The sequence below is a fragment of the Anabrus simplex genome, chromosome 8 (assembly GCF_040414725.1).
Source record: "Anabrus simplex isolate iqAnaSimp1 chromosome 8, ASM4041472v1, whole genome shotgun sequence".
Taxonomy (NCBI): Eukaryota; Metazoa; Arthropoda; class Insecta; order Orthoptera; family Tettigoniidae; genus Anabrus; species Anabrus simplex.
In genome coordinates, this window is record NC_090272.1 from 15,231,610 (window position 1) to 15,257,253 (window position 25,644).

General features: G+C 37.1%; 1 protein-coding gene across 1 annotated transcript in view; it reads left to right on the forward strand.

Annotated features, from left to right (window-relative positions):
* Window positions 1-25,644, forward strand: part of pps (protein partner of snf) — a 709,730-nt gene that overhangs the window by 326,318 nt on the left and 357,768 nt on the right. Inside the window, exon 10 of the mRNA XM_067153098.2 lies at window positions 10,786-10,994. Within this exon, the coding sequence (XP_067009199.2) occupies window positions 10,786-10,994 (209 nt within the window). The remainder of the gene's footprint in view (window positions 1-10,785; window positions 10,995-25,644) is intronic.

Below are 25,644 nucleotides of genomic sequence, written 5' to 3' on the forward strand. Positions count from 1 at the left end.
TTCTTTAATAAACTTATGAATGTATTCTGCGTTTTACTGGCTATTTTCGTTCGAAAATTTATAAATTTAAAAAGACAATGGTGAACATGACTTTTAGGCCTACATATATTTTAAATATAATCAATCACTTTTATTTACCGTATTAAGCAATATTAACACAAAATAATGAAAAAGAACTTAATGGCCAGTCATTTGTCACTGTCAGTTGTATTTGATAGTTCGGGAAACACGCGAGCATCGTCGTACCTACGTTACCAACGCTCAGCTGATGCAATACGACCGCGGCGCACAGCCCGCATAAAATGTAATACTGTACTCCAAAAGATAATTATTCATGAGGTAAAATAAATTCACAAAATATACACTTACTAACAACATCCGGCACTAAAATGATAATACAAGAATAAAAGAGAGTGAGGAAATAACAAATTACGGTACTTACAGTTAAGGGAGGTTATGGTGTACAAAAGAAACACTCCACTGATCCGAGACTCAAGTAACTTTCTTGCCACGTGTATTTCCCGGAATAAACGAGACATGGTACACACAGAACTAGATACACTAACCAACACACAAATATCAATAAAACTACAGCTACAATAAACTATTAAACGCATAAAATACTACGTTATTGCACTAATGCTGTGAGCTACGCTATCCTAGAGAGATGAAGACTAGAAGTAAGTTAATATAACAATTTAAAAAACACAAATTACTGATGAAAATGTTCAAGATTGCAAACCGTATCGGCAGCTAATAGTGCTAAAGCTACGGAAATAGACATCTCTCAACTATAAGACAGACGTATCACACGATTTTGGTGAGAGCTTGAATCGGGCGGGTCGGACGGACGAACCTTGAGCTCTCTCAGTGTAGAAAGCTGCGGTGAGTGGAGAGTTTCACTTCCGCCTCTCTTCCTGCAGGGAGGCCAACCAGCCGGCAATGGAACCAACAGTAACAAAGTTCGTCATATTGACATATATAAGGTTAAGAATTCAAAGCATATTTTCATAAACCGCCATTTGCGTCACAAGTACTGATTATATCAGCTTTTACGGGACATTTTAAGTCTCAATTCATTCACTGATGGCCGATTGCGAGTCTACGGAGGAATACTCACCACCGTATTTTCTGACATGTTGGCAATTTTCCAAGACACAGAGACACGTACTGTGATAGTCTGTAGTTGGAAAGTCGAGAATAAAAAAGTAGTAGGCCTATTTCTCCGTTTACGCTAATCCACCTACGAACTCGGACAATATTCTGTGATGCTTGTACCGTACTGCTGTAGTGGCTGTCGCAGATAAAGCTGTCAGCTCCGATTGTGCCGATCTGGCAAAAGGCAGCTGAGGGCTCAAGAAAATGTGCGCAAACTTGTACACACATTTGTACGACGTCATCAGAGCTGCAGTACAGCTTGTAGTACCCGCTACGAAGTGGAATCGTTTATTGGTCTCAGCTGAATTTCGTTACGGGGTCTAATGTGCGAGATTTATTTTTTTCCATTCTCTTGGTCTCAAAAAGCCGGGGGGGTCTAATAGGCGAGGGGGTCTAATACACGAGTAAATACGGTAATAAAATAGACAATATCTTTTTTTTGTGTAGATTTGTTGATGACATTTTCATCATCATCGACAATAGATCCACAAATGAAACTGATACATTAGATAAACTCAACACAATAGACTCCCATATAAAATTTACCATGGAAACCGAAAACAATCGCAATCTGAACTACTTGGACATAACGATAACTAGACATGAAGACCACCTTTCTTACAGAATATACAGAAAACCCACGCATACCTCAAATACAATTAAAATAGATTCCGTTCATCCCAACACACACAAAAGAGCAGCTTACTACAGCATGATACACAGAGCATTCAATATACTGTTAACAAATGAAGATCTAAACAAAGAATTACTACTAACTCCCGACATAGCTAAAAACAATGGATACAAGAAAGAAATGATCAACAAAATCATTCACAAAATAAAATCCCAACCCAAAACCAAACTAACAAAAGCAGATGAATCCAAGAAAGAGTATGCACTATTCACCTTCAATAATGTACACATATACCCCATAACTAACATTTTTAAAAAACATAACCTAAGAATAGCATTTAGAACTACACACAACAGTACCAACATCATACACAACGTCAGGACAATCAACAGCAACAAATACAACTACTCAGGGGTATACCGTATCAAATGCAATAACTGTGAGACAAGCTATGTCGGACGCACCGGTAGAAACCTCCTAACCCGATATAATGAACACATAAACGCGGTAAAACACAATAATTTTTCCTCAATGGGACAACATGTCGCAGACTATAAACACAGTTTCACAAACATCGATAACGACATGCAAATCCTGAACATAAACCCCAACATAACAGAAGAATTATACATCACTCTAGATCAGTACACCAGTCCAAATTACAACATACATGAAATCACAGAAAAAACAAAAATCATCTTCAATACAGTTATCCCCGCCCTTAAAACCCCTTACCTTAAGATAATCGATAAACAGAACGCGGCACGTGACAGGAAAACATCTAACAACACACCCAGCTCCACCCCCACCCCCACAACAGCAACTCTCCCTACCCCTCCTTCCCTTCCCCTCACAGCAGCTAGTATGAGCCCAAGAAGAACACGAAGCAGTACACAACAAGCTCACATATCAAACACATCTCAGCCACACCAACAACAGTAAGTACATATTCAAATTAGCACACACAACCCTTAGACATTCCTCCAACGTAAATATCACTCAGAGCTCAATCTTATCTTCCACAGATAAATATAACATCAGTGCACAGCTACAAATGGGAAAGGAGCCACTACTTTGAACTCAATGTCACTCAAATTTTATGGACGTCACAGTACAACATGATTTGTTTTTAACATAAGGCAACACGCACAGCATAGCTGAACATATTTTAGCTTAATTCTATCCATACGTCTGGCACCTTTTTAAAAACGGAAAGTGTTTTATTCTATTTACGTACATGAAGACAAAATCTTTTACTTATACAATTTTACAAATATATATATATATATATATATATATATATAAGTTAGTTATAAGTAGAGATGTGTTTTATCAACTAATTTTAAGACCTTAAACTTGCTACTTTAGACATACAATGCATTGTTGTACATAGTGACATGTATGCCAGTTCACGTTATGACATTCCTTTGACAATACAATCTTAATCATAGCTTCATCATATAGATATGTATGCATAGTTCAGCTGAAGATGGCCTTATGTAAAGGGTTGACACCAGTCCTGTAGCATAATAAGTGCAATAAACAAGTATTGATAGTTGGAAATCCTTTCCTATTTCTAATTATGTAGACCAATGTTCTGTGCGCACTTGCACTGAGAAAATCTGTGTCATACAGATACATAAACAGCACAGTTCGTGTAATAGCGTCAGATCCCAATTTAGTATGGTTACTGTAACAGTATTAATGTCACCGCTCGATACATGCGTACTGTGTCAAGTATGCAGAGTTCAATTGCAGAAGGCGTAAATCACTGAAGATGAGCTGTGCCGAAAAGGCACGCAATTTAAACATATATCTCGTAGACAGTTCATAGTCCAAATTATGTTTTAGTGTATTTTGCATAATTTCGCCTCACCCTTGATGGTTAGGGTGGTTCTGTTCAACCACACTGTGGTGGTTAAGAGCTAAATTACTTATGCTGACTATATACAAGGTGTCCGAGTTAAAGGTATAATAATATAAAATTTAATAACTTGAGAAGTAGTGGAGATATTTACTTGCGGTTCGTTTCTAGAAGGAGGGTACACATAAAATAAAGTACAGAGGTTTAATCCACCTACTCAATACATTTACAATGATTGTGATGTCTATATGAACATTACAATATATTACTAGGTACTAGTTTCAACCCTGTGTGGGTCATCAGCCTGGCCAAGATAAATATGGATATGTCAGAGTCCTAAAGCAAAAGTACACAGTGGAATGAAAATAAAAGAATGAACTGAATATGTGATGGAATGATGTACATATAAAATGGTGAACACTGAACTGTTATAGATGTGATATTGTTATGCTTATCAGTGCAAATCAAATTTTGGATTTATGTCATAGACAATTAAACTATAAGAATATTTATCATACAATTATTGCAAAATGAATAATCTCTTAGTTGCACTCCACGGGGAAGGTTGTTCACATTGCGCGCGAGGTTCTATTGGTTCCTACTTGAAAACTTCTGTTTTGGATATATTGGACATTATGCAAGAAAGATTTCCTATGCGTCAATGTTGAACTTTATATCTCCACTTGAAGACACATTCCAGATTTTAGAAACTCAATAGATGCATTGGATTTTGCTTTAAATACTGACGTATTACATTTTTAAATGTGCAATTTTAGTGTTCACCAACAGAGCTTATTTTATTCATTTTTCAATAATTGTATGATAAATATTCTTATAGTTTAATTGTATATGACATAAATCCAAAATTTTATTTGTCACTGATAAGCATTACAATATCACATCTATAATAATTCAGTGGTTCACCATTTTATATGTACATCATTCCATCACATATTCAGTTCATTCTTTTATATTCATTCCACCGTGTACTTTTGCTTTAGGACTTTGGCATATCCATATGCATCTTGGCCAGGCTGATGACCCACACAGGGTCGAACTAGTACTTCGTAATATATTGCAATGTTCTTATAGACATCGCAATTATTGTAAATGTATTGAGTAGGTGGATTAAACCTTTGTACTTTATTTTATGTGTAATCTTAATTCAATACGGAACCAATAATGAAGTTTATAACCTTGAAAGAAGTAGGGTAACTCAAAATGTTTGTTTACATACCTAATGAATCTCGATATGCGCACCATTAGTGGCGCGACAGACATCTAATCAGTATTCCACTTCTCTCCAAGTGTTCTGCAACATTGTAAGCATAACATTCGCGATAGCTGCACGAATGCGATGACACAGATCTGGTAGATCATGAACTGGTGTGTGGTACACTTGATTCTTGACAAACCCCCGCAGGAAAAAATCAAGTGGCGTAATGTCGGGGCTTCTAGGAGGCCACGTAATTGAAGGACTACCTCTCCCAATCCAGCGATCTGGGGACTCGCAATTCAATAAATCCCTCACAAATTCCACATAATGGCATGGTGCACCATCTTACTGAAAGATCACGTCACGAGGAAGTTGTGGCACAACATACTGCTCCAATATATTTAGGTAACGTGTTCCATTAACTGTAGGCTCCACGAAGAAGAATGGTCCAATAACCCTTTCCTTCAATAATCCACACCACATATTCAATTTCGGAGAGTCCGGTTCCAACTCTTATCACTGCGTTTGGGGGGAGTGAGGGTCAGATCCCCATATGCAGCAATTGTGCTAGTTTACCGTGCTGAAATTATGGAATGTAGCCTTATCCGAGAAACAGACCGAATCGAGGAATGCCTCGTTTCCATCAATTTTTGCCAGAATTGTCTCTGCGATTGCCTTCCGTAGCGGCTTGTCCTGAGGTTTGATTTTCTGACGAAGCTGCAGTTTGTACTCCCGTAGGCACAACCTTTTGTGGACAACATCGTGTGCTGTCGAATGAGATAACTGTAACTGCCTACTTGCTTGTCGAATTGATTTACGAGGACTCCATGAGAAGGACTCGCGGATTAAATCAACAGTAGCCTCTGAAACTGCGCGCTTGGCGTGGCGGCCCGACATCAACAGCAAGGTCCCAGATTCTCGAAGGCGCCTGTCCCATTTTATGATTGTTATGTAAGTGGGAACACATCAGTTGGTAACAGTCCATACTCACGCCGAAGTCTATGTTGTACTAGTGTAACCTATTTTATCTCCATGAGCGAAAGCACACAGAACACCTGCTGTGGAGTCCACAAGGTTACTGGCGCGCTTCTCGTGAACAGTGCAGTTACGCTCACGCGCATGTGGTACTGCCACCACAAGTAAACATAAGAAACCCTTTTGAGTTACCCTAGTTGTAGAAACAAACCACCAATAACTATCTGCATTATTTCTCAAGTTATTAAATTTTATATTATTATACCTTTAACCCGGACATCTTGTATAATTATAATAATGTTGTTTGCCGGGCTGAATGGCTCAGATGGTTAAGGCGCTGGCCTTCTGACCCCAACTTGGCAGGTTCGATCCTGGCTCAGTCCGGTGGTATTTGAAGGTGCTCAAATACGTCAGCCTCGTTTCGGTAGATTTACTGGCACACAAAAGAACTCCTGCGGGACTAAATTCTGGCACCTTGGCGTCTCCGAAAACCGTAAAAGAGAAGTTAGTGGGACGTAAATCATATAACATTATAAATAACATTATTATTATAATAATGTTGTTTGCTCATTCAACACCTAGTCTGGCAGGATGTAGCAGTGTTATTTACAGTTCCGTTGCCTATGTTCATCAGGCAGAAGTGTGTAGCATATTCTAATATTTGGGGCCAGGAAATGTAGCAGTGCTGGTCTGAGTGGCCCAGACGGTTGAGGCACTGGCCCTCTCACCCCAACTTCTCCAACTTGGCAGGTTTGATCCTGGCTCAGTTTGGTGGTATTTGAAGGTGCTCATATGCGACAGGTTCGTGTCAGTAGATTTACTGGCACGTAAAAGAATGGCGGTGGTGGTGATTATTGTTGTAAGAGGAAGTACAACTAGGCAGCCATCCTCTGTTATCACTAATTAAAAAGAGAAAATTGAAGGGGTCCAACACTTAGAAAAATGAAGATATTGGCCAAGGAAGGACAAGGGCCACGAAGGGCGTGAAAATGAAAAACATAGGCCTTGGGAACCTAATGGCATTGGTAAAGAACAAGAGTTGACCAAGGAAGGTCAGGTAGGATAGATGAAGGTGAGGAACCTGGCCCGAGTAAGTGGAAGTAACGCTGGGACTCAGCTGAGGGCCCTGTGGTCGCCAACCCACGCTCCCAAGTTGAGAACCCCTGGGGCCTATTTTAATTGCCTCTTACAGCAAGTGGGGGATACCATGGGTGTTATTCTACTGCCGCCACCCACACGGGGGAGGGGGGGAGCACGAAAAGACTGCCAGCGAGACTTAATTCTGGCACCTCAGTATCTTCGAAAACCATAAAAGTAGTTAGTGGGACGCAAAGCCGGTAACATTATTATTATTATTATTATTATTATTATTATTATTATTATTATTATTATTATTATTATTATTATTATTATTATTGTTGTTGTTGTTGTTGTTGTTGTTGTCCGTTTCACCCTCTTTGGTGTACGGTAGATCTATCAATGGTTAGTGAGTCGTGTTTTCCTGTCCTCCCAGTACTTTTTCATTCTTTCAGATCTTGCCTTCCTCTCTTCTTCAGAAATTCTGTATTGTCATTTGGGCTTCACCCTGTCCTGAAACCTCTTTATTTTATCTTTGGTTATTTTCTTTGCAGATCCATCTACAAGCATCTCTTCTGTAATTTGGAATTCTCATAGGTCCTTCTCAGTTTTCTTAAACCACTTCGGCTTGGTTTTCTTATTACGGAAATAGCCGAAGATTCTTTTAGTTATCCTTTTCGGATCCATGGCATAGAAATCAATTCTCCTTTTCCTTATTGTATCGGGAATCTTTTCTGATTTCGTATTGTTATTATTATTATTATTATTATTATTATTATTATTATTATTAGTTTCATTATTATTATTATTAGTTTCATTATTTAAATATGAATTTGGTCAGACTATGGAACTTCGTCAGTTACTAGAGAGTGTAGCAGTTTACTTAACCCTCTTAACCAGGGAGTTTCCACTGAGAAACAAACATTTGTAGTGGGGAATATGTAATTTAACCATATATAAGAAAGAGTGTGTAATTTTTTATATAGTCATTTGTGGTTTTTTATCATCTTGACAATAAATAGTATATCCATAAATTTTAAAATATTTTAGAATTATCTATAAATTCTGTAGAATGCTGTATTTTGAGCTAAAGCCTTACTGAAAGCTGAAATTGACAAAGAGTGCAAAAGAATGCAAAATAAAAACTCGTTATTATCCTTTGTTATATCAAGAATGAATTTCTATACTACTGAACAACATTCTAAATCAAAGGGGAAACAAATACGACATTTCAACAACATCCATCCCATAATTGTTATCTGAATACGTTAGATCTGGCTAGTGACAAGACCCTTCGGTGGGGGCCAGCAAAGGGGTTGTGCTGACATACACTCCCTGTAGCATCTCGTGGAGCCCTGCTAAAATGTGACAATAAATGGCAGTCGTGGTTATGGGCACACGTCATGACAATCGGAAAATGCAGAGTGTTCTTATTTTCAACTTGCAGGAATGTATGATGTAATTAGTGGAGGAATAGACAATGTGTCTTCATGACAGCTGATTGGTCATAAATTTCAATGTACACAGTGTCCGTTTTTATTCTTGTATATAAGAAAATGTACTTCTAGGGTCGAATCGGTGAGTCCTTGGCAAGCATCATGGAAGTATATCTCATCTGTGCTTCTTCAGATATCGTAAAATATAATTTTTCTATGATTCCAACAGTGGAACTGCGTATCAAAGTACCACAGAACCAGATTTCATAGAATCAAATACAGTGGTACCGTGCTATAGTTGGATGATGTACGTGGATTCTGTTTAGTTAATCATTGGTTGACAGGTAAAAGAACAAAATTAAAACAACTAGAAGGTTAAGACAGGATGTAGTGATTCCATTTATTCTCTTACGGTTCACGTTTCAGTACCTCTCGTCGCTTGTTTACTTGTCCCAGAGAGTAGATACATTCAGGTTGCATAAACAGTTGAAACTGTTCATTTGAAAATAGCTAATTTATCGTCATGCAGTCCTTAGTTTAAAAAAATTCTCCACGAGTCCTCCTTTCTTTTAAACATTGACCTTTCCCTCATTAAAACTGTCTTGTTAGTATCTGGGGTCTCGTACGCAACTTCTGAATCAGATTCAGAACTAACTTCCAGCAAAATTTCAGCCATAGTGTTCACAAATTGAGCTTTGTATCCTACCAGCACAGATTAGTCTTATGGTGACGATGGGATAGGAATGGTCTACGGGTGGGAAGGAAGCGACCATAGCCTTACTTAAGGTACAGCCTTTACTTGGTGTAAAAAAGGGAAATCTTGGAAAACCATCTTCAGGCCTCCGACAGTGGGGTTCAAACACACTGTCTCCAGAGTGCAAACTTACAGCTGTGATTCAAAACGCATGACAACTTACTTGGTAAAAATGAAGTCCAAGTGCAGTTTAGCCGGGCATGTTGACTTCCAGAATTACACTGCATGTCTCAAACTGCGCTCCACTGTGCTCTGATACTTGTGAGCAGTTTTTTATTGTGCTGCTATCCCCTCAACTTTCACCTTGCCTAAGAGTGATGATGAAGCTGCCCTAACAAGTTTGATTGATTTCCAAAATGCCGTGAGAGTAAAGCAAAAAAAAAATCTGATTTTGACAAGGAAATTAAATAACAGTATAAGAGAAATCCTGTGACTTTGTAACTTGTATTTATTATTTTATTGTGCACTTACTCTTGTAATTATATAAGCAGCATTTTTATACATTTTTTACTGAATTAAGTACTGTTTAACAGAATTTTCTAGTAAAAATGTGTCAAAGTGAAAAGAGAAAAATCCCTTATAGTGTCAAGAGTTGTGAGTGTAGGTACTTCTAAAATCTTCATTAAAGTAAATTTATTGCAAGATTTTATTTTTTACTAAATTTATTTTTAAATACACAAACTTAGCTATAAATAATTCTGAGTTTATAAGTAGTTAAAATTGTTCCCCTTAAAGTTTGTAAAGCAATTTCTGCTCTATTGGTGAGATATTAGTTTCCTCCACCTCCTCCTTTGTCGTTCCACAGTTTTCACAACTTTGTGTATGTTTTTATTTTTTACTTCCCTCAAGCTTAAGGAGCTGATCGGTGTTATAACCATCTCTCCACTCCCTTCAATTGCATCCTAGAAAAGGTCATCTGGGAATGTAGATCGAGGTATGGCTAAAAATGGGGTAACGGAGGTAAAGATAGGTTGTGGGAGACCTCATGTTGGACTGTTTAGCTTTTGAGAATTGTATTTGGGGACATCCATCACATAAATACCTGGGAGAATTCTCACTTCCAGTGGAAATGAAAAGGAGGGTGAGGAGGATACAGATGGTCTTCAAGCTATGCCATGACACATACAGTACAAGTTCAAGGCATATTAAAACATTATTGGATAGTGCTCAGAACAGAGTGCCTTTATAGTCCGTGAAGAAAAGAAGATACCTTCGAAAAATATTGGTTTAGATCGAATTAGGAACTCTATAAAACTATCAAAAAATTACAACTATGATGAGGAATAGACAACTGACCTCTTATGAACACATCGGAAGGAGAAATCAGCAGATGAAGGGCAACAGAATATTCATGTAAGAAAATGGAGAGAGCAGTCTGGGTGGCTTACACAGGTGCATAGCGACCTATGTGTCGTCAAAGAAGAAGAGATACAGGCAAGAACAACGTTGAGGAGAAGGCCAGGGAACATCTCAGCATATAAGAGTGATGAGGAAGGAGAAGTCAGAAACGATCTTTGACAGAAGTACAAAGAGAAGGGCAGGTGATGGTGTAAACTAGGCCCACATTGATGACTGAAATGAATATTATTGTGTTAAATTATTATGATAGTTCCATTTTGCTGTGAACATTATATACCTGGCTAATATTCATTCATTGACTTTCTTCTCCAGCAACAGGAGAAGTGCCCATTTCCACAGCGACAGAGCGAGTTCCTGCCCTGGAAGAGGAACAGGCGAAGACAGATACTATCCCAGCAAATTCACCAATATCTGTAGAGTCGGAACTTAAGATTGAAGAGGAAGTAGTGGCCGCCAAAACTGTAGAGGTCAAGAATGTCATTGTTGATACAATGATAACGTCTGATTCAGAGAAGGTGATGGTAAGTTCAGTTACTTTAATTTTTCAGCTAGTTTTGAATCTAGGTGCAAATATTTTAAATGAGCAATATAATGGAGGATAATATCTTGTAGTAACTAAAATTTGACATAGTATTTCCAGCATTATGAAACATACATTTTGTTGAATAAGATATTATTAAAAAATTTTGAGAGCTTGAATATTTTTATTAATTTGTGTATGTTGAATTAGTTTTCATTTTTTAGACATTAAAATACCACATAGATCCCATATTTAAAGATATTTATTTTAGCTTATACCAGATTGACTTGAATAGGTGCCATCAAATCAACGTCAACTCCTGGAGACTTCATGGATGGAGTGTCTCCAGATACTTCTTTTTTCTACAAGTTTTTCTGGGTCTTGCAAGGACATATTCATTACAATTTTGATTATATTTATCCATCTCAAACCGAGTCCGATAGCTGCAGTCGCTTAAGTGCGACCAGTATCCAGTATTCGGGAGATAGTAGGTTCGAACCCCACTGTCGGCAGCCCTGAAAATGGTTTTCCGTGGTTTCCCATTTTCACACCAGGCAAATGCTGGGGCTGTACCTTAATTAAGGCCACGGCCGCTTCCTTCCAACTCCTCGCCCTTCCCTGTCCAATCGTCGCCATAAGACCTATCTGTGTCGGTGCAACGTAAAGCAACTACAAAAATAAAATATCCATCTCAATGCCAGTTATCCACATCTTCGAGTCCCTTTCACCATTCCGAGCACGATTGCCTTTATCAAGGATTCAGACTGCCTCATAATGTGCCCAAAATAAGATAGCTGTAACTTTGTAATAAATGGATTGATTTACTGAATGACCCACTTGTTCATCTTCTGGCTGTCCAAGGTATATGCAAAATTCTTCTTCAACACCGCAGCTCAAATGCACTTTCTGTTGTGCCTTTTTATGGTCCATCTTGTCCGACTCGTTGGCTGAATGGTCAGCGTACTGGCCCTCGGTTCAGAGGGTCCCGGGTTCGATTCCCGCCCGGGACGGAGATTTTAACCTTAATTGGTTAATTCCAATGACTCGGGAGCTGGATGTGTGTGGCGTATTCAGCATTAGAAATCATTCTAGGTAGGGCCCTCATCTTCATAGACATACAGGTCGCCTAATAGGCCATCTACGAGAAAAAGACCCGCACCAGGCATCTTTGGAGGCCATACGCCATTATTATTATGATTATTATTATTATTATTATTATTATTATTATTGCCCATCTTTTACATCCATATGTTAACTATGGGAAAGACCACTTTGAGCATTCTGGCCTTAGTATGCACAGATACATTTGACGACCTGAAGATTTTACATACGCCTGGGAACGCTGCCCTGCCAAGTGCTAATCGTCGGCAGATCTCTGAACTTCTAGAGCTAGTATTACTAGTATTACTTATGGGTGAACCCACGAAACAAATATTATCTACCACTTTAATGACTTCATCATGTATCTTGATATCTGAAGGTTTACCTATTGTAAGAATCTTCGTCTTACCAATATTTAGATTGAGTCTCATCTTTTCACTTTGCTCTTTCACTCTGAGTATAAAAACCTTCAGATCATCCTTACTTTCAGCTATCAACCTTCATCTGAATAACGTAGGTTGTTTATATTCAGACCTAAATCCTAAATTCACAAAAGGTATCATAATGTACTTAGTATGTAAGTTGAACAGATAGGGGGAATATGCATCCCTTCCGTACCACCTTACCAACTGAAAACCCGTCTGTATCACCTTGTTCAGTTCTAACTGTGGTCTCTTGTTGCAGATGGAGGTTATGCATCAGGACAATGAGATGTTCAGATATATCCATCCATCTAAGGACATCCCACATCTTCCTGTGATTTACACTGTCAAACGCTCTCATATAATCAATCCTTTGCTCTATCTACCATCCGGTGCATATCACTAATAATATCTCTGGTACCTCTGCCTCTCCTAAAACCAGCTTGAGTTTTGGACATTTCATGCTTTATGTAAGGTTCTAATCTTCGTTGTATGATCTTTAACACCACCTTACTACTATGTGTTGTACAGTAGCACGGCTTCATCCATCAAGTTCATTCGTAATCATTATCATCAGTATCCCACTCCAGTTGCCCGGGTGTGGTTAACAAGCCTCCTCCACTCCTTTCTGTCCTTCCGCTTTTCCTGCTCCATTACTTCCATTACTTCCACCACATCCAATCCAGCTTCTCTAATGTCCTTCCAGATCTGATCCATCCACCTTCTTCTTGGTCTTCCAACTGGCATGTCCAAACCATCTCAGTCTTGCTTTCTGTATGTTCTGTACTAACGGTTCTATATTTAGCGCTTCTCTGATTTTAATATTTTGAATTCTACCTCATCCCATAAAAGGTCTCTGACTTGATTATAAAATGTACCTTTACTTAGTCTGATTAATTTCAGGGTTGATTTCATTCCTTCCATTAATAATACTACCCAGATATATAAACTGTTCTACATTCTCGAACCGTTCTCCATCTGTGTTCAGTTGGCTCCTCTTTTTCTCTTTTCCACAGTGCATGACTACAGTTTTCTTTTTACTAATCACCATTCCAAACTCCTTCAGATTTTCATTCCAAATGTTCAGTGTCCTTTGTACTTCCTTTCCCCAAATCACCACATCATCTGCACATACCAAAGCATTCACTTCATCACTACTGATACTCTGTTTTACGTGTTTAATGATTTCATCCATCAATACAGTGGAACCTCGATTATCCGTTCCCGGAAAATACGTTTTCCCGGAATATGCGTTCAAATTACGTGGTCCCGCGAGCATCGTAATTAAATCACGTTGTAAAAGTCCCGCATTATCCGTTCCTCGAAGAAACGATTTCCCGGATCAACCGTCCAGAAATTCCAGTCCCATCAACACTAAATCCTCGATTAATCGTTTTTTAATAAACTGTATCTCACAAAAGGACGGCTATGGCATATTTATGGATCTTGGCGTTAATTAATTAAAGCAAGTACTGTACCGGTACTGGAAAAGCGATCGGCGGTGAACTTGCATAAGGGACCATCTTAGCATCGCATTCGGGTGGTATTGTTTAGAGAATCTCGGAAATCATAAAGCAGAGAGTGGCGACAACAATTGCAAGGAGACACGGAGCATTTCGACAGCTCTGCTTGAAGACGGAACAAGTTTCGTCAAATGTTCGCACTTATAAAACGTCCATATTATGTCCAGGGTTAGATGTTTATATTTTTACTTTTTTCGATCGTACTGCCGAAGAGGTTTTTGGCACTTTGCTCAGGGCACTGCAGAGTAACTGGGCTTTCAGGCAGGAATCGAAACTGCTTCTTAACACAAATTCAGTATTTTTGATATCGTACATGATTATGTTAGCGAGACCAAAACACATGTTGCACCTAAATGTAATTTTTAAAAAAAGAAAGCCATGGGAGGTCTTAGAATTGCCTATTACTGTTTAGGTCCTAATGTAAGACTGGAAATTTTACGTTTTCGTGTTAAAATACCAAAAACCGCAGTCGTTTTATTTGCGCACGTTACATTTTAAATAGTTGGTATAATTTCAAACTCGTACTGACATCTTTCCAATTTGAATGGATTTGTGACGCGCGGAATTGAATATAATGCATTCGAGAACTTTTAAGAATCGATACTTACATTCGAAACCATGTTTTCGAGTTCAACATAACCTTTAAAAGTCGACGTAGGCCTAATTTGCGCGGTACGAGATTTCCAGAAACTGACTACGAACAGTATACCGGAGACCAAATTACAATGAAAGATTAAGAAATGAACGGATTTCGCATTCATTTTGGGTGCTTTCGTATCTAATGTGCTTTATTTTATTAGATGAGAGAATTAAAAACTACCGTACTTGTGGTCGATTGTCGTTTGGCTTGGCGTTATTAGATTTTTCGAAGAGTTTGGCTAGCCTAATCAAAGTCGCTGAACTGAAAGAAGTTTTCACGGGAAACTGACGAAGATTCCCCTGTAAAACTGAATTTAAAGTATCGAGATTTTGAACTCGCGTACCGGTAATTAATGCGGTTTCGTGGTCTAACATGCCCGCCTCTCATCCAGAGGCCCGGGTTCGGTTGCGACCAGGTCAGACAATTTTACCTGGATATAAGTCTGGTTCCAGGTCCACTCAGCCTACGTGATTACCTTTAATTGTGGAGCTATCTAATGGTGAGATGGCGACCCCAATCTACAGAGCCAGGAATATCGGCCGAGAGGATTCGTCGCACTGACCATACACACCTCGTAATCTGGAGTCCTTCAGGCTGAGCAGCGGTCGCTTGGCAGGCAAAGTCCCACTGGGGCTGTAGTTTGGTTTGGTTTAGGAGTTTTGTAAGATTATAATTATACATATTTCATTTTTGTGATGTTTAACCAAATTGTTGATGGTTTTCATTCATTCCCGGATTTTCCGTTTTCCCGCATTGTACGTTTTATTTTCATGGTCCCTCGAAAAACGGAGAATCGAGGTTTCACTGTATAATAAACAACAATGGCGACAGTGCACTTCCTTGCTTGAGACCTTTTTTTGTATAAAATGTTTCAGAGTCACCGCTTCCCACTTGTACACTGCTTTTACTCTCATGATACAACATTTTTGTCGTGTTAATTAATGATTTTGATACATTCCTTTTCAGTTGGCATTCCCATACATGTTTTCTCTTAACTGTATCATAAACTTTTTCCAAATCCAAAAATACGAAGTTGATTTCCTTGTTGCTTTCCAGATGGTTTTCCATTATCGTTTGCACTGTAAATATCAAGTCTATTGTTGATCTATTCAGTCTAAAGCCATATTGTTCTTCCTGTAATTGTGTTTCTATTATATCCCTCAGTCTTTTGTTTATGACTTTCTCCATTATTTTTAGCCCATGTGATAATAGTTATACATCTATAGTTTTCACATTTCTTCCTATTCCCTTTTTTGAACAGTGGTACAATGCTTCCTTGTTGCCAATCTTCAGGTATCCTTTCATCCTTCCTTATAGCATTGAGGGCTCTGTATAGCCACTGTAGTCCAATGCGTCCTGCTGCCTTAATCATATCAGCATTGAATTTGTCTTTTCCACTTGCTTTACCTATGGTCATTGCTTTCAATGCCCTTTCAAGTTCCAACCATGTTATCGGGTTCTCTTCTTTTTTCCCATCTATTATTTCCATTTCCTTATCTCCTTCTTTCTGCAAGCAGTCATCCTAATTATAAAGTTTTTCAAAATACTTTGCCATCACCTTCTGAAGACCCTTTTCGTCTTGTACTATGGATCCATCTTCTCTCACTAATGCCTTGAATTTTTCTTGAACCAACACCGCTTGAATTGGGTTGTTGGCGGTTGCAGGATGATTCATTCTGCTGGAGTGGAACAGAAATCAAACTCGTAGTACTTAATGAGCAATACCGATGTCTGTATGATATTAGAAGTGAAGACTACCACAACAGAATTCAACGAGACGTTGCTTTAAACAGCAATTGAATGCCGATCTCTAATTTTTTACAATATGAAGCGATGTGAAGGTGGACCGCGGCCGTTCTCTTGACTCATTTCCGAATGCTAGCGGAGAAAACCAAATATGTCTGATGTTGTGAAACGAGTCTGTCAATCCTCCAGGGCATGTTCCAATGTTTACAATGTAAAATGCATGGCTCCAGCTGTCTGCAAGGGTAATTTAGCATTCTCTCTCACCCTAACACATATCGCATCACTAACATGTGCGCATGTCAGTGGCTGGATGTCCAACTGGACTGACAGATGCGCAAAGACTGGCCTAAATATTGAATGAAGAATGTCAAAATTTGAAGGTATTAAACTGGAGTGCAAGAATGTGCTAAAGCAATATTGTACATAAAATTTAATGCTTTGTGACAGGGACTTTTATCATTCGATGTGATTAACAGGAAAACATGTTACTAAGGAATGTACTAACGGGATTCCACAGTATATGAATCATTTCCAATCAGTGGGCGATGTTGCAGTTTTTATTTATTTATTTATTTATTTATTTATTTATTTATTTATTTATTTTTCAGGATCAGCTACAGCATAACACCTAATTACAAAGATCTGAGCTATGTAAAATAGAAAGGAGAACAATAAAACTTTGTTTTACTCCTATTCAATACTTAACTAGCATACAAAATTAGAATTTCATCATTATTTTATTGCCAAATTATTAAAAACGTGGTACATATTTCACTTATTTTCTGAGCATCTTCAGCCATATTGTCATAACAATGTTAATTAGGAACATTGATCTTGAATTTGTATACATGATTTGTCATTAACAAACTTAATACAATTTTTAAGAAACCTGATTAACCTAGATCTGCCCAAAAGAAGTTTTTACTGGAATTTTAAGATTAATGGTATATAACTGACCTATACGTTGTATGATGATCCCCGATGTTAAGTATTTCAGGATCAAGTATGTTGCATGGACAGGAGGGCGTGTCGTATAAAAAAAGGACAGTGGGCAAAAGGGGTATGATAATAAGAAAAATGTGTATGTCGTTCTAATGTTATATTATTCTTAATTCCAATCTAAATCAAGCAGTCTGATTACAGAATGAATTGTTGGAGTTTGAACTGAAGGGGATACAATAAAATGTAGGACTTTAAAGGACCTTGGTGCTTCTAGACGGCATGGCGGTACTTACATGTTATAATTCTCATATTTTGGTCCGTATTGAATTGTACAATGAAGTCAAATAAATAAAGTTTAATTATTCCACCTATTCAATACATAAAAAGAGATGTTAATAAAAAATTAAATCTGTAAATAAAACTATAGGGACATGTTTCGCCCTTTAATTAAAGGCATCTTCAGCCTAATCTCAATCTGAAAGTTAATTAATCAGGTACCTGATTGTAATTAAAATACATATGAATATGGAGATGATGTTGGAAATGTGTTTCAAATGGTGAGCGAAATGGTTGACAATAGTTTTGGTATTATTAAAATGAAACCTTAATAAAGTCTAATATACAAATAGTCGTAAATTTATTAATGTCCTGGTTTAAAAATTGGTAACAAATTGTATACTGGTAGTTTTTTAAGAACTCTTCTTCACTCGCGCTTCTAGAAGACTGCAGTTCATCTCTTCACACGAGAGTTTCAACAGTCTAACAATTTTTATGCTGACGCTTGAACTGTTTAATACCCGATAAATTTTCTCTAATTACTTGTAATTTACGTGTTTCAACGTAACAATTTATTTCAAACCTCACTTGATGTGAGCAACGGAAACGTCTCTTTACAAAATTTATGTTCTTAAAAAACTACCAGTATACAATTTGTTACCAATTTTTAAACAAGGACATTCATAAATTTATGACTATTTGTATATTAGACTTTATGACTATTTGTATATTAGACTTTATTAAGGTTTCATTTTAATAATACCAAAACTATTGTCAACCATTTCGCTCACCATTTGAAACACATTTCCAACATCATCTTCATATTCATATGTATTTTAATTACAATCAGATACCTGATTAATTAACTTTCAGATTGAGATTAGGCTGAAGATGCCCTTAATTAAAGGGCGAAACATGTCCCTATAGTTTTATTTACAGATTTAATTTTTTATTAACATCTCTTTTTATGTATTGAATAGGTGGAATAATTAAACTTTATTATTTATTTGACTTCATGGCTGTACTTCTCAAAACATTTCACATGTAGCGTTATGTTGTAGTTTTTTGTGGCATACCCTGCACCTTGTTTGCTTCCCTTTAGATTCAATCATGTGATCTATGTGGTCATATCTGGAATCAACATTTTCTAGTGGCGATGGATGACTCCGCTATTTTGCCGTTTTTCATACACTGGATTGCAAGAGTGCAACAGACACTCGTCTTCGAGAAGTCAGATGATCCAATTTACAGTACCTCTTTTCAGTTGTGGATCTGGCAAGCATTCTGCTCACACACATCAATACAGTGCGTGATAAGAGGAAAGTGCCAGTTTTTTCCTCGAACGGAAAGGTGATAGTGACTGACGTTGTTGTCAGATCTATTAACGCCCCCCCATTCCACAATTATACGAATTGAAAATTTTCGGTTGTTCTACATTCTACAGTTATCAAACAAAGATGTGAACGGAGTGAGATTATTAGGAACAAAATCCAAACTAGACCATTCAAAGTTTTCAGTTTCCAAGTCATGTTTTGTCCACATGTATGCAGTTTTAAAAGACACGGTCAATTTTGGGTGTTTTCCTCAGTAATGTCGAAGTTGGATTTGTTATTTACAACATCTACTACATCATCTTGTTCATGGTACATCATTTCAGCATCAGCACGTAACTGTGATCCGGAAAGATGATTCACGTTCAAATCGTCCTCTTCACCGAATTCCTCATCAGTTTTTTTTTTTTTTTTTTTTTTTTTTTACAAAAAAAACAACATAAATATGAGTCTCCACCTTATCAATACAAAATTAATTTACATTAAGCTGGTAAATATAGTCAAGACTAGTTTCGACCCCTAGGGGGTCATCTTCAGTTGACATGCATTAAAAATGTATTTTTCTACAAAAACATCACTTGTAGTGGTAAAAGCTTAAATTAATTTGAACCGATCATAAATGTTGGTATGTCTGGTACATGTGGGCTATTGTATGTGTCAATTTTGAGTTTTTAGCACACAGTGTGAAAGGTAGTTGATTAACTAGTGTGCATCATCCATGAAGTCACATGTTATTTTTTATGCTGCTACCATCCAATTTTTGGGTTATACAATGTGGAATATACATACATTTGTGCAAATCAACAGTGGCAAGTTTAACAATATACATTTAAAGTTGGTTCATAAATTACACAAATTGGCTATTGATTAGTCATATGAAAATGTAGGACATTGGTTTGAACACTTTTGACTGAAATATCAATGTAACACCTTACTGGCATATATCTTAGATGCTAAAATCAGTTTATAAAGCCTGTTATTCTTGATTGAGTCTTGGAATAGGGTTAAAATTTTTTTTTAAATAAAAACTATTTGCTTAGTATAGGTATTAAATAATGCTGTTAAAATGGACATATAACTAAAACAGTAGTATATGTATGGCATATATGCCTGGTTAAAAACACATTGCATTAATGTTATTGATATGTGGTGCTACATGTATATTGTTTTGGAATAAATGGGGTTGACGAATTTTTCACAACAGTCTTAAATATAGTGTTCCGATAAAATGGGTCCGTAAAAATATTTATATGTAAAAAACGGTTAGGTAAGTATTTGAATAATCCGCTTGCAGATCAGGTAATACTTAGTTATATATCTGGAGATATTTTAGGCAGCTACTAATGTTGGAGTTATTAGAAATCTTGAATATATTAATGGAGCATGTTTTTCCATCCGTATGTTCCATTAATATATTCAAGATTTCTAATAACTCCAACATTAGTAGCTGCCGAAAATATCTCCAGATATATAACTAAGTATTACCTGATCTGCAAGCGGATTATTCAAATACTTACCTAACCGTTTTTTACATATAAATATTTTTACGGACCCATTTTATCGGAACACTATATTTAAGACTGTTGTGAAAAATTCGTCAACCCCATTTATTCCAAAACAATATACATGTAGCACCACATATCAATAACATTAATGCAATGTGTTTTTAACCAGGCATATATGGCATACATATACTACTGTTTTAGTTATATGTCCATTTTAACAGCATTATTTAATGCCTATACTAAGCAAATAGTTTTTATTTAAAAAAAAATTTTAACCCTATTCCAAGACTCAATCAAGAATAACAGGCTTTATAAACTGATTTTAGCATCTAAGATATATGCCAGTAAGGTGTTACATTGATATTTCAGTCAAAAGTGTTCAAACCAATGTCCTACATTTTCATATGACTAATCAATAGCCAATTTGTGTAATTTATGAACCAACTTTAAATGTATATTGTTAAACTTGCCACTGTTGATTTGCACAAATGTATGTATATTCCACATTGTATAACCCAAAAATTGGATGGTAGCAGCATAAAAAATAACATGTGACTTCATGGATGATGCACACTAGTTAATCAACTACCTTTCACACTGTGTGCTAAAAACTCAAAATTGACACATACAATAGCCCAAATGTACCAGACATACCAACATTTATGATCGGTTCAAATTAATTTAAGCTTTTACCACTACAAGTGATGTTTTTGTAGAAAAATACATTTTTAATGCATGTCAACTGAAGATGACCCCCTAGGGGTCGAAACTAGTCTTGACTATATTTACCAGCTTAATGTAAATTAATTTTGTATTGATAAGGTGGAGACTCATATTTATATTGTTTTTTTGTAAAGTAATATCTATCAATACGGAAATGAAACTTATAAACAACAGTTCCTCATCAGTAACGATGTCATCCATGGAACTAGGTGGTAACACAGTAGCAGATGCCATATTGCAGTCTGTTTCTTCCTCCAGAATTGACAAAATGTCGTTCAGAGACAAGTTGGAATAGAGGAGAAATAAACTATGTGATAGTACCCCTTATGCCCACTGTCCTATAAAGAGGACACTTAAATATAAATAAAAATCACATAGCCAATTATTCACCACCAAGAACGGAGAGTTCATATATTTATTACTTGTACCTTGACCAACTTATCACACCAATTGGATTATAAATATCAACAAAAAGTACTGTGTAGCTTAGCTTTCATTCTTCCGGGGCACAAGCTTTTCTATGATGCCAATGTCTGGTTGTTATAAAGCTATCAACAATGTACAGAAATTTCTTTAAACTGGTTGAAACAAAACCAAATGACAGTTTATATCTTTAGTATGCTACCAACATAACAATTAGCACCAATTCTTGCCTGACAGCTTAGCCAGTAGTAAAAGATGGTGGGTATGTCTTCTGTCCTTAAAATATATATATATATAGTGATATAGTGATATAATATGTAAAAATTATTAACATTGAAATTAAAACTATGTGACATCAATTAGTTGGTCTAAGTGTTAATTTTTTTTTTACATTCTATTAAAACTATTAATTTTCTTAAAAGTTTGTTGTTTGAAATTAAAATGTTTTATTAAAATTTTTAAGAATCATTGTCACTTCATATAAACTTGAGAAATGAACTATATTACACTCTCAAAACAACTTATGAGATCAGGCGCAATTTGTTTTGTTTTCTCATGTTGTATTTTCCAGTTCTAAGTCAGTACTCTTTGTTATCTTGCTGAACACTTTTCTGTATCTCTTTGTTCAGCATTGATATGAATTCTCTGCCCGTCCGAATTTTAGCTTCTTTTTGCCTTTCAGCTATTTGTATTGTTCCGTATGACATCCATTTTGATTTCTTGTTCACTGTAACCGTCGGTAAATGATGGTTGCACTCCTCCTTGATGAAGTACTTAATTTCACATCACAATTAGTCCATTCCCAGCAGAGAGGATTTAAGGCTTCAGAACGATTTTAAGTGATATTTTAAAACATTAAGCAGACCCGGCCAACAACTGGAAACTACAGATGATGATGATGATGATGATGATTTTAAAACATAGAAATTAAGAGAGAATTTGATTCTCTAAACTGCAAGACAAGACAGAGTCCGGTGTATGGACACATGATGAGAATGGAAGAGGATAGACTTCCAAAGTGAGTATTTATAGAGAAAATGATAGGAAGAATACAACAGGGAAGGCCCAGAAAGAAGTGGATGGATGCGGTGAAGGAGAGTATAGAGAAGAGTTGAGAGAAATATTGGAGGATAGAAGGGAGTCGTGAGAGATATAAAACTTTGGAGGTCCTTGATTCACGACCTGACCCAGAAGACTGGAAATGAAGAAGATTTTAAAACTGGCTGGACCACGTCTCCCTCAAAGTCTGACTTTTGCTGCTGTCCATCTTCTAGAGTCAAACTTGATTCCTATACTGTATTTTCCATCAGGCAATATCCAGGTTTATAAGCAACCTTTTGGCTACTTGAAACAAGTATTGGCACTGAATAGATTGTTGGAATCACAGAAGCTAATTTATTTATTTATTTGGCGTATGATGAATAATGACAACCTATAAACTATTTACACAACCAGTGAAAGATGAGTACAAAGTAAATACAAATTAACATATCTTTACAGTCAAAGAAAGCAATTTACAAAGTTTGAAAGTACAAGAAGAAAACACAATATATTTACATCGCTATCCACCTATCAACTCTTGACAGTTCATATATACACACTGAGTGCGAGTGATGTACATGTCACTAAATGTGAATGTCCAAACCCGCCACCTACTTCACTGCTTCAGGTGTACAGAAGCTAAAAAGGCTCTTCTCTTGCTTCATTTTGAATGCCTAATCCATATGGTATGTGCTAAATTTCAACTAATCCGTATGAACCAACAACATTTCCTTCTTTGCCTTTTCCAATTTTTGCATTTGTCTCCAGTAAAAATAATACATCTTGTCTGCAAGTGGTGTTCGTTTCTGTCTGCACTTGATCGTAAAATTCATCAATATTTTCTTCCTCATCTTTGGTTGTTGGGGCATATACCAGTATTATAGTAAAGAGGTTGACCTTTAACTCAATGACTTACAACATTGCAGCCTTGCAGTCTTCTTGCTAATCACAAAAGCCACATCATGCTCTTTTTCTTCTCATATCCTGAGTACTTGTATATTGCGCATTCTCCTGATTGAAAATGGCCCATTTCACTCCATCTTAATCCTGTGACACCTAGGATGTCTATGTTTAATCGTGGCATCTTATTTTTAACAATTTCTAATTTATCTTGATTCATACTCCACATATTCCACATGACCATGATCAATTTGTCCTTAGAGCTTCAAATGGCAGCATTGGCAGCTGTTGGTACATGATTAGCATCATCATCCAGTATTCTCGGTAAGATACTGGAGTGGTTTACCATTGCTTTCTCCCACGCAACGACATTCTCCCCAGTATAAGAGTGCAGGCACCCCTAACAGACACTGGTTTATGGGTTCAGGTGGCATTTCCTTCACCCCATGGACCATTACCCCAACTAAAGCCGACACCATTGGTCACCTTAGGGAGCTGCTTGACGCTCGGCATTAGAGGCTGGATGTCTGGGCCAGTACCTAGTAAATCATACAGTAAACCCTCCCAAGTGAGTATTTCACAACTGAACAGCATTCAAGAGAGGTTGCCAGTATTTTCTCTTTATTTGTTGCTCTTGTGATTATTGAATCATTTTTCTAACTTAGAGAAGACTTCATTCCAGGCAAGGAATTAAAACTAATTCAGTTCTTGGGTATGGTAAGTAATTCAAGTATCAGTTGAGATATTGTAACTCTACTCTGAAAGAGGTGTTAAGTCGACATACTAGAAGATACTTACATCTTGTTACTTCTTCTTTATCCTTATTCTATTAATTTCTCGTGTGTAATTTTTGTTATAACTTATTGTGTTGTGCATTGTATTATGGGACATTCTGTCACTTCTGTTTCATCCTTTTGATTAAATTTAATTTAAATTTCGTAATATCTAATTACAAGCCAAAATCATCGTAAAACATTTAAGCCATTTCTTAACAGTGCTGATGTCTTTGATACAATTTATGAAATGAAAACACAATCTGTATCAGCACACTTTAATCAGATCAAAAATTAGGTGGATGGCTTTTCCGGCATTTGCTCTATTAACCAGCGCTTCGTCTTAGGTCTGACACTAGACTCTTCAGAGTGGGATGTGTCAGACCCTACCCACTGACGCTGGGGTGTATGCAGGTGAACTTATCAGAAGCTTATTTATGAAGCACAGTCTGATAACTGCATACGGGAGATAAAACTCCACAATGGAATTAATGCCCGCCTGGCAATTCCAAATGGAAAATTCTAAGTTCCCATGGAGGGAATTAGATTCTTTTCCACCAATAGAGCATATCATATCAAAAATAAGATATGCTCTATTGGTGGAAAAGAATCTAATTCCCTCCATGGGAACTTAGAATTTTCCATTCCATTCAGCACACTTTATCAAAATCATTTAGTCCAGAAGCAACTTTTAGAAACTGTTTCATCTTCAGTGGACCTATTAAAAAATTAAATGTTTCAAAATACACATAAGATTGTCTCAGGTGTTGAAGACGATTGTGCTTGTTATTTATCTTATGGCTTTTAGCTCCGGGAGTGTCCGAGGTCATCTTCAGTTCGCCTGGTGAAGGTCATCCTATTTGACACCTATAGGCGACGTGTGTCTGGATGGGGTACAATCATGATGATGATATACGGAGAGGGTGAAACCCGGTGTTGGCACATAGCTTACTCCTGCCAAATAACACCAAGGGATCTGCTCATAGCTTTACGTCCCCATCCGACGGGCGAATTCCCATCAGCAGTCTTAGTAGCATATGAGCACTATGGAGAGTTTTGGAATTAAGTCCAGGCTTTTGGCATGCCAATCTAGCGATTATAAATTGTATACCACCACCTTCCCTCCTCTGCCAGCCAACATTCTCATCATCATTTTCCAGCTCCAGTTTCTCGGGTGTGGTGTACATGCCTTCACCACTTCTTGCTGTCGAAGTATAGTTTCTGTTCCTCTACGCTGTCCTTGCTGGCCTCCTATTTCACTGTTTCTATCCATCTATTACTTGGCCTCCCAAATGGCCTCTCTCT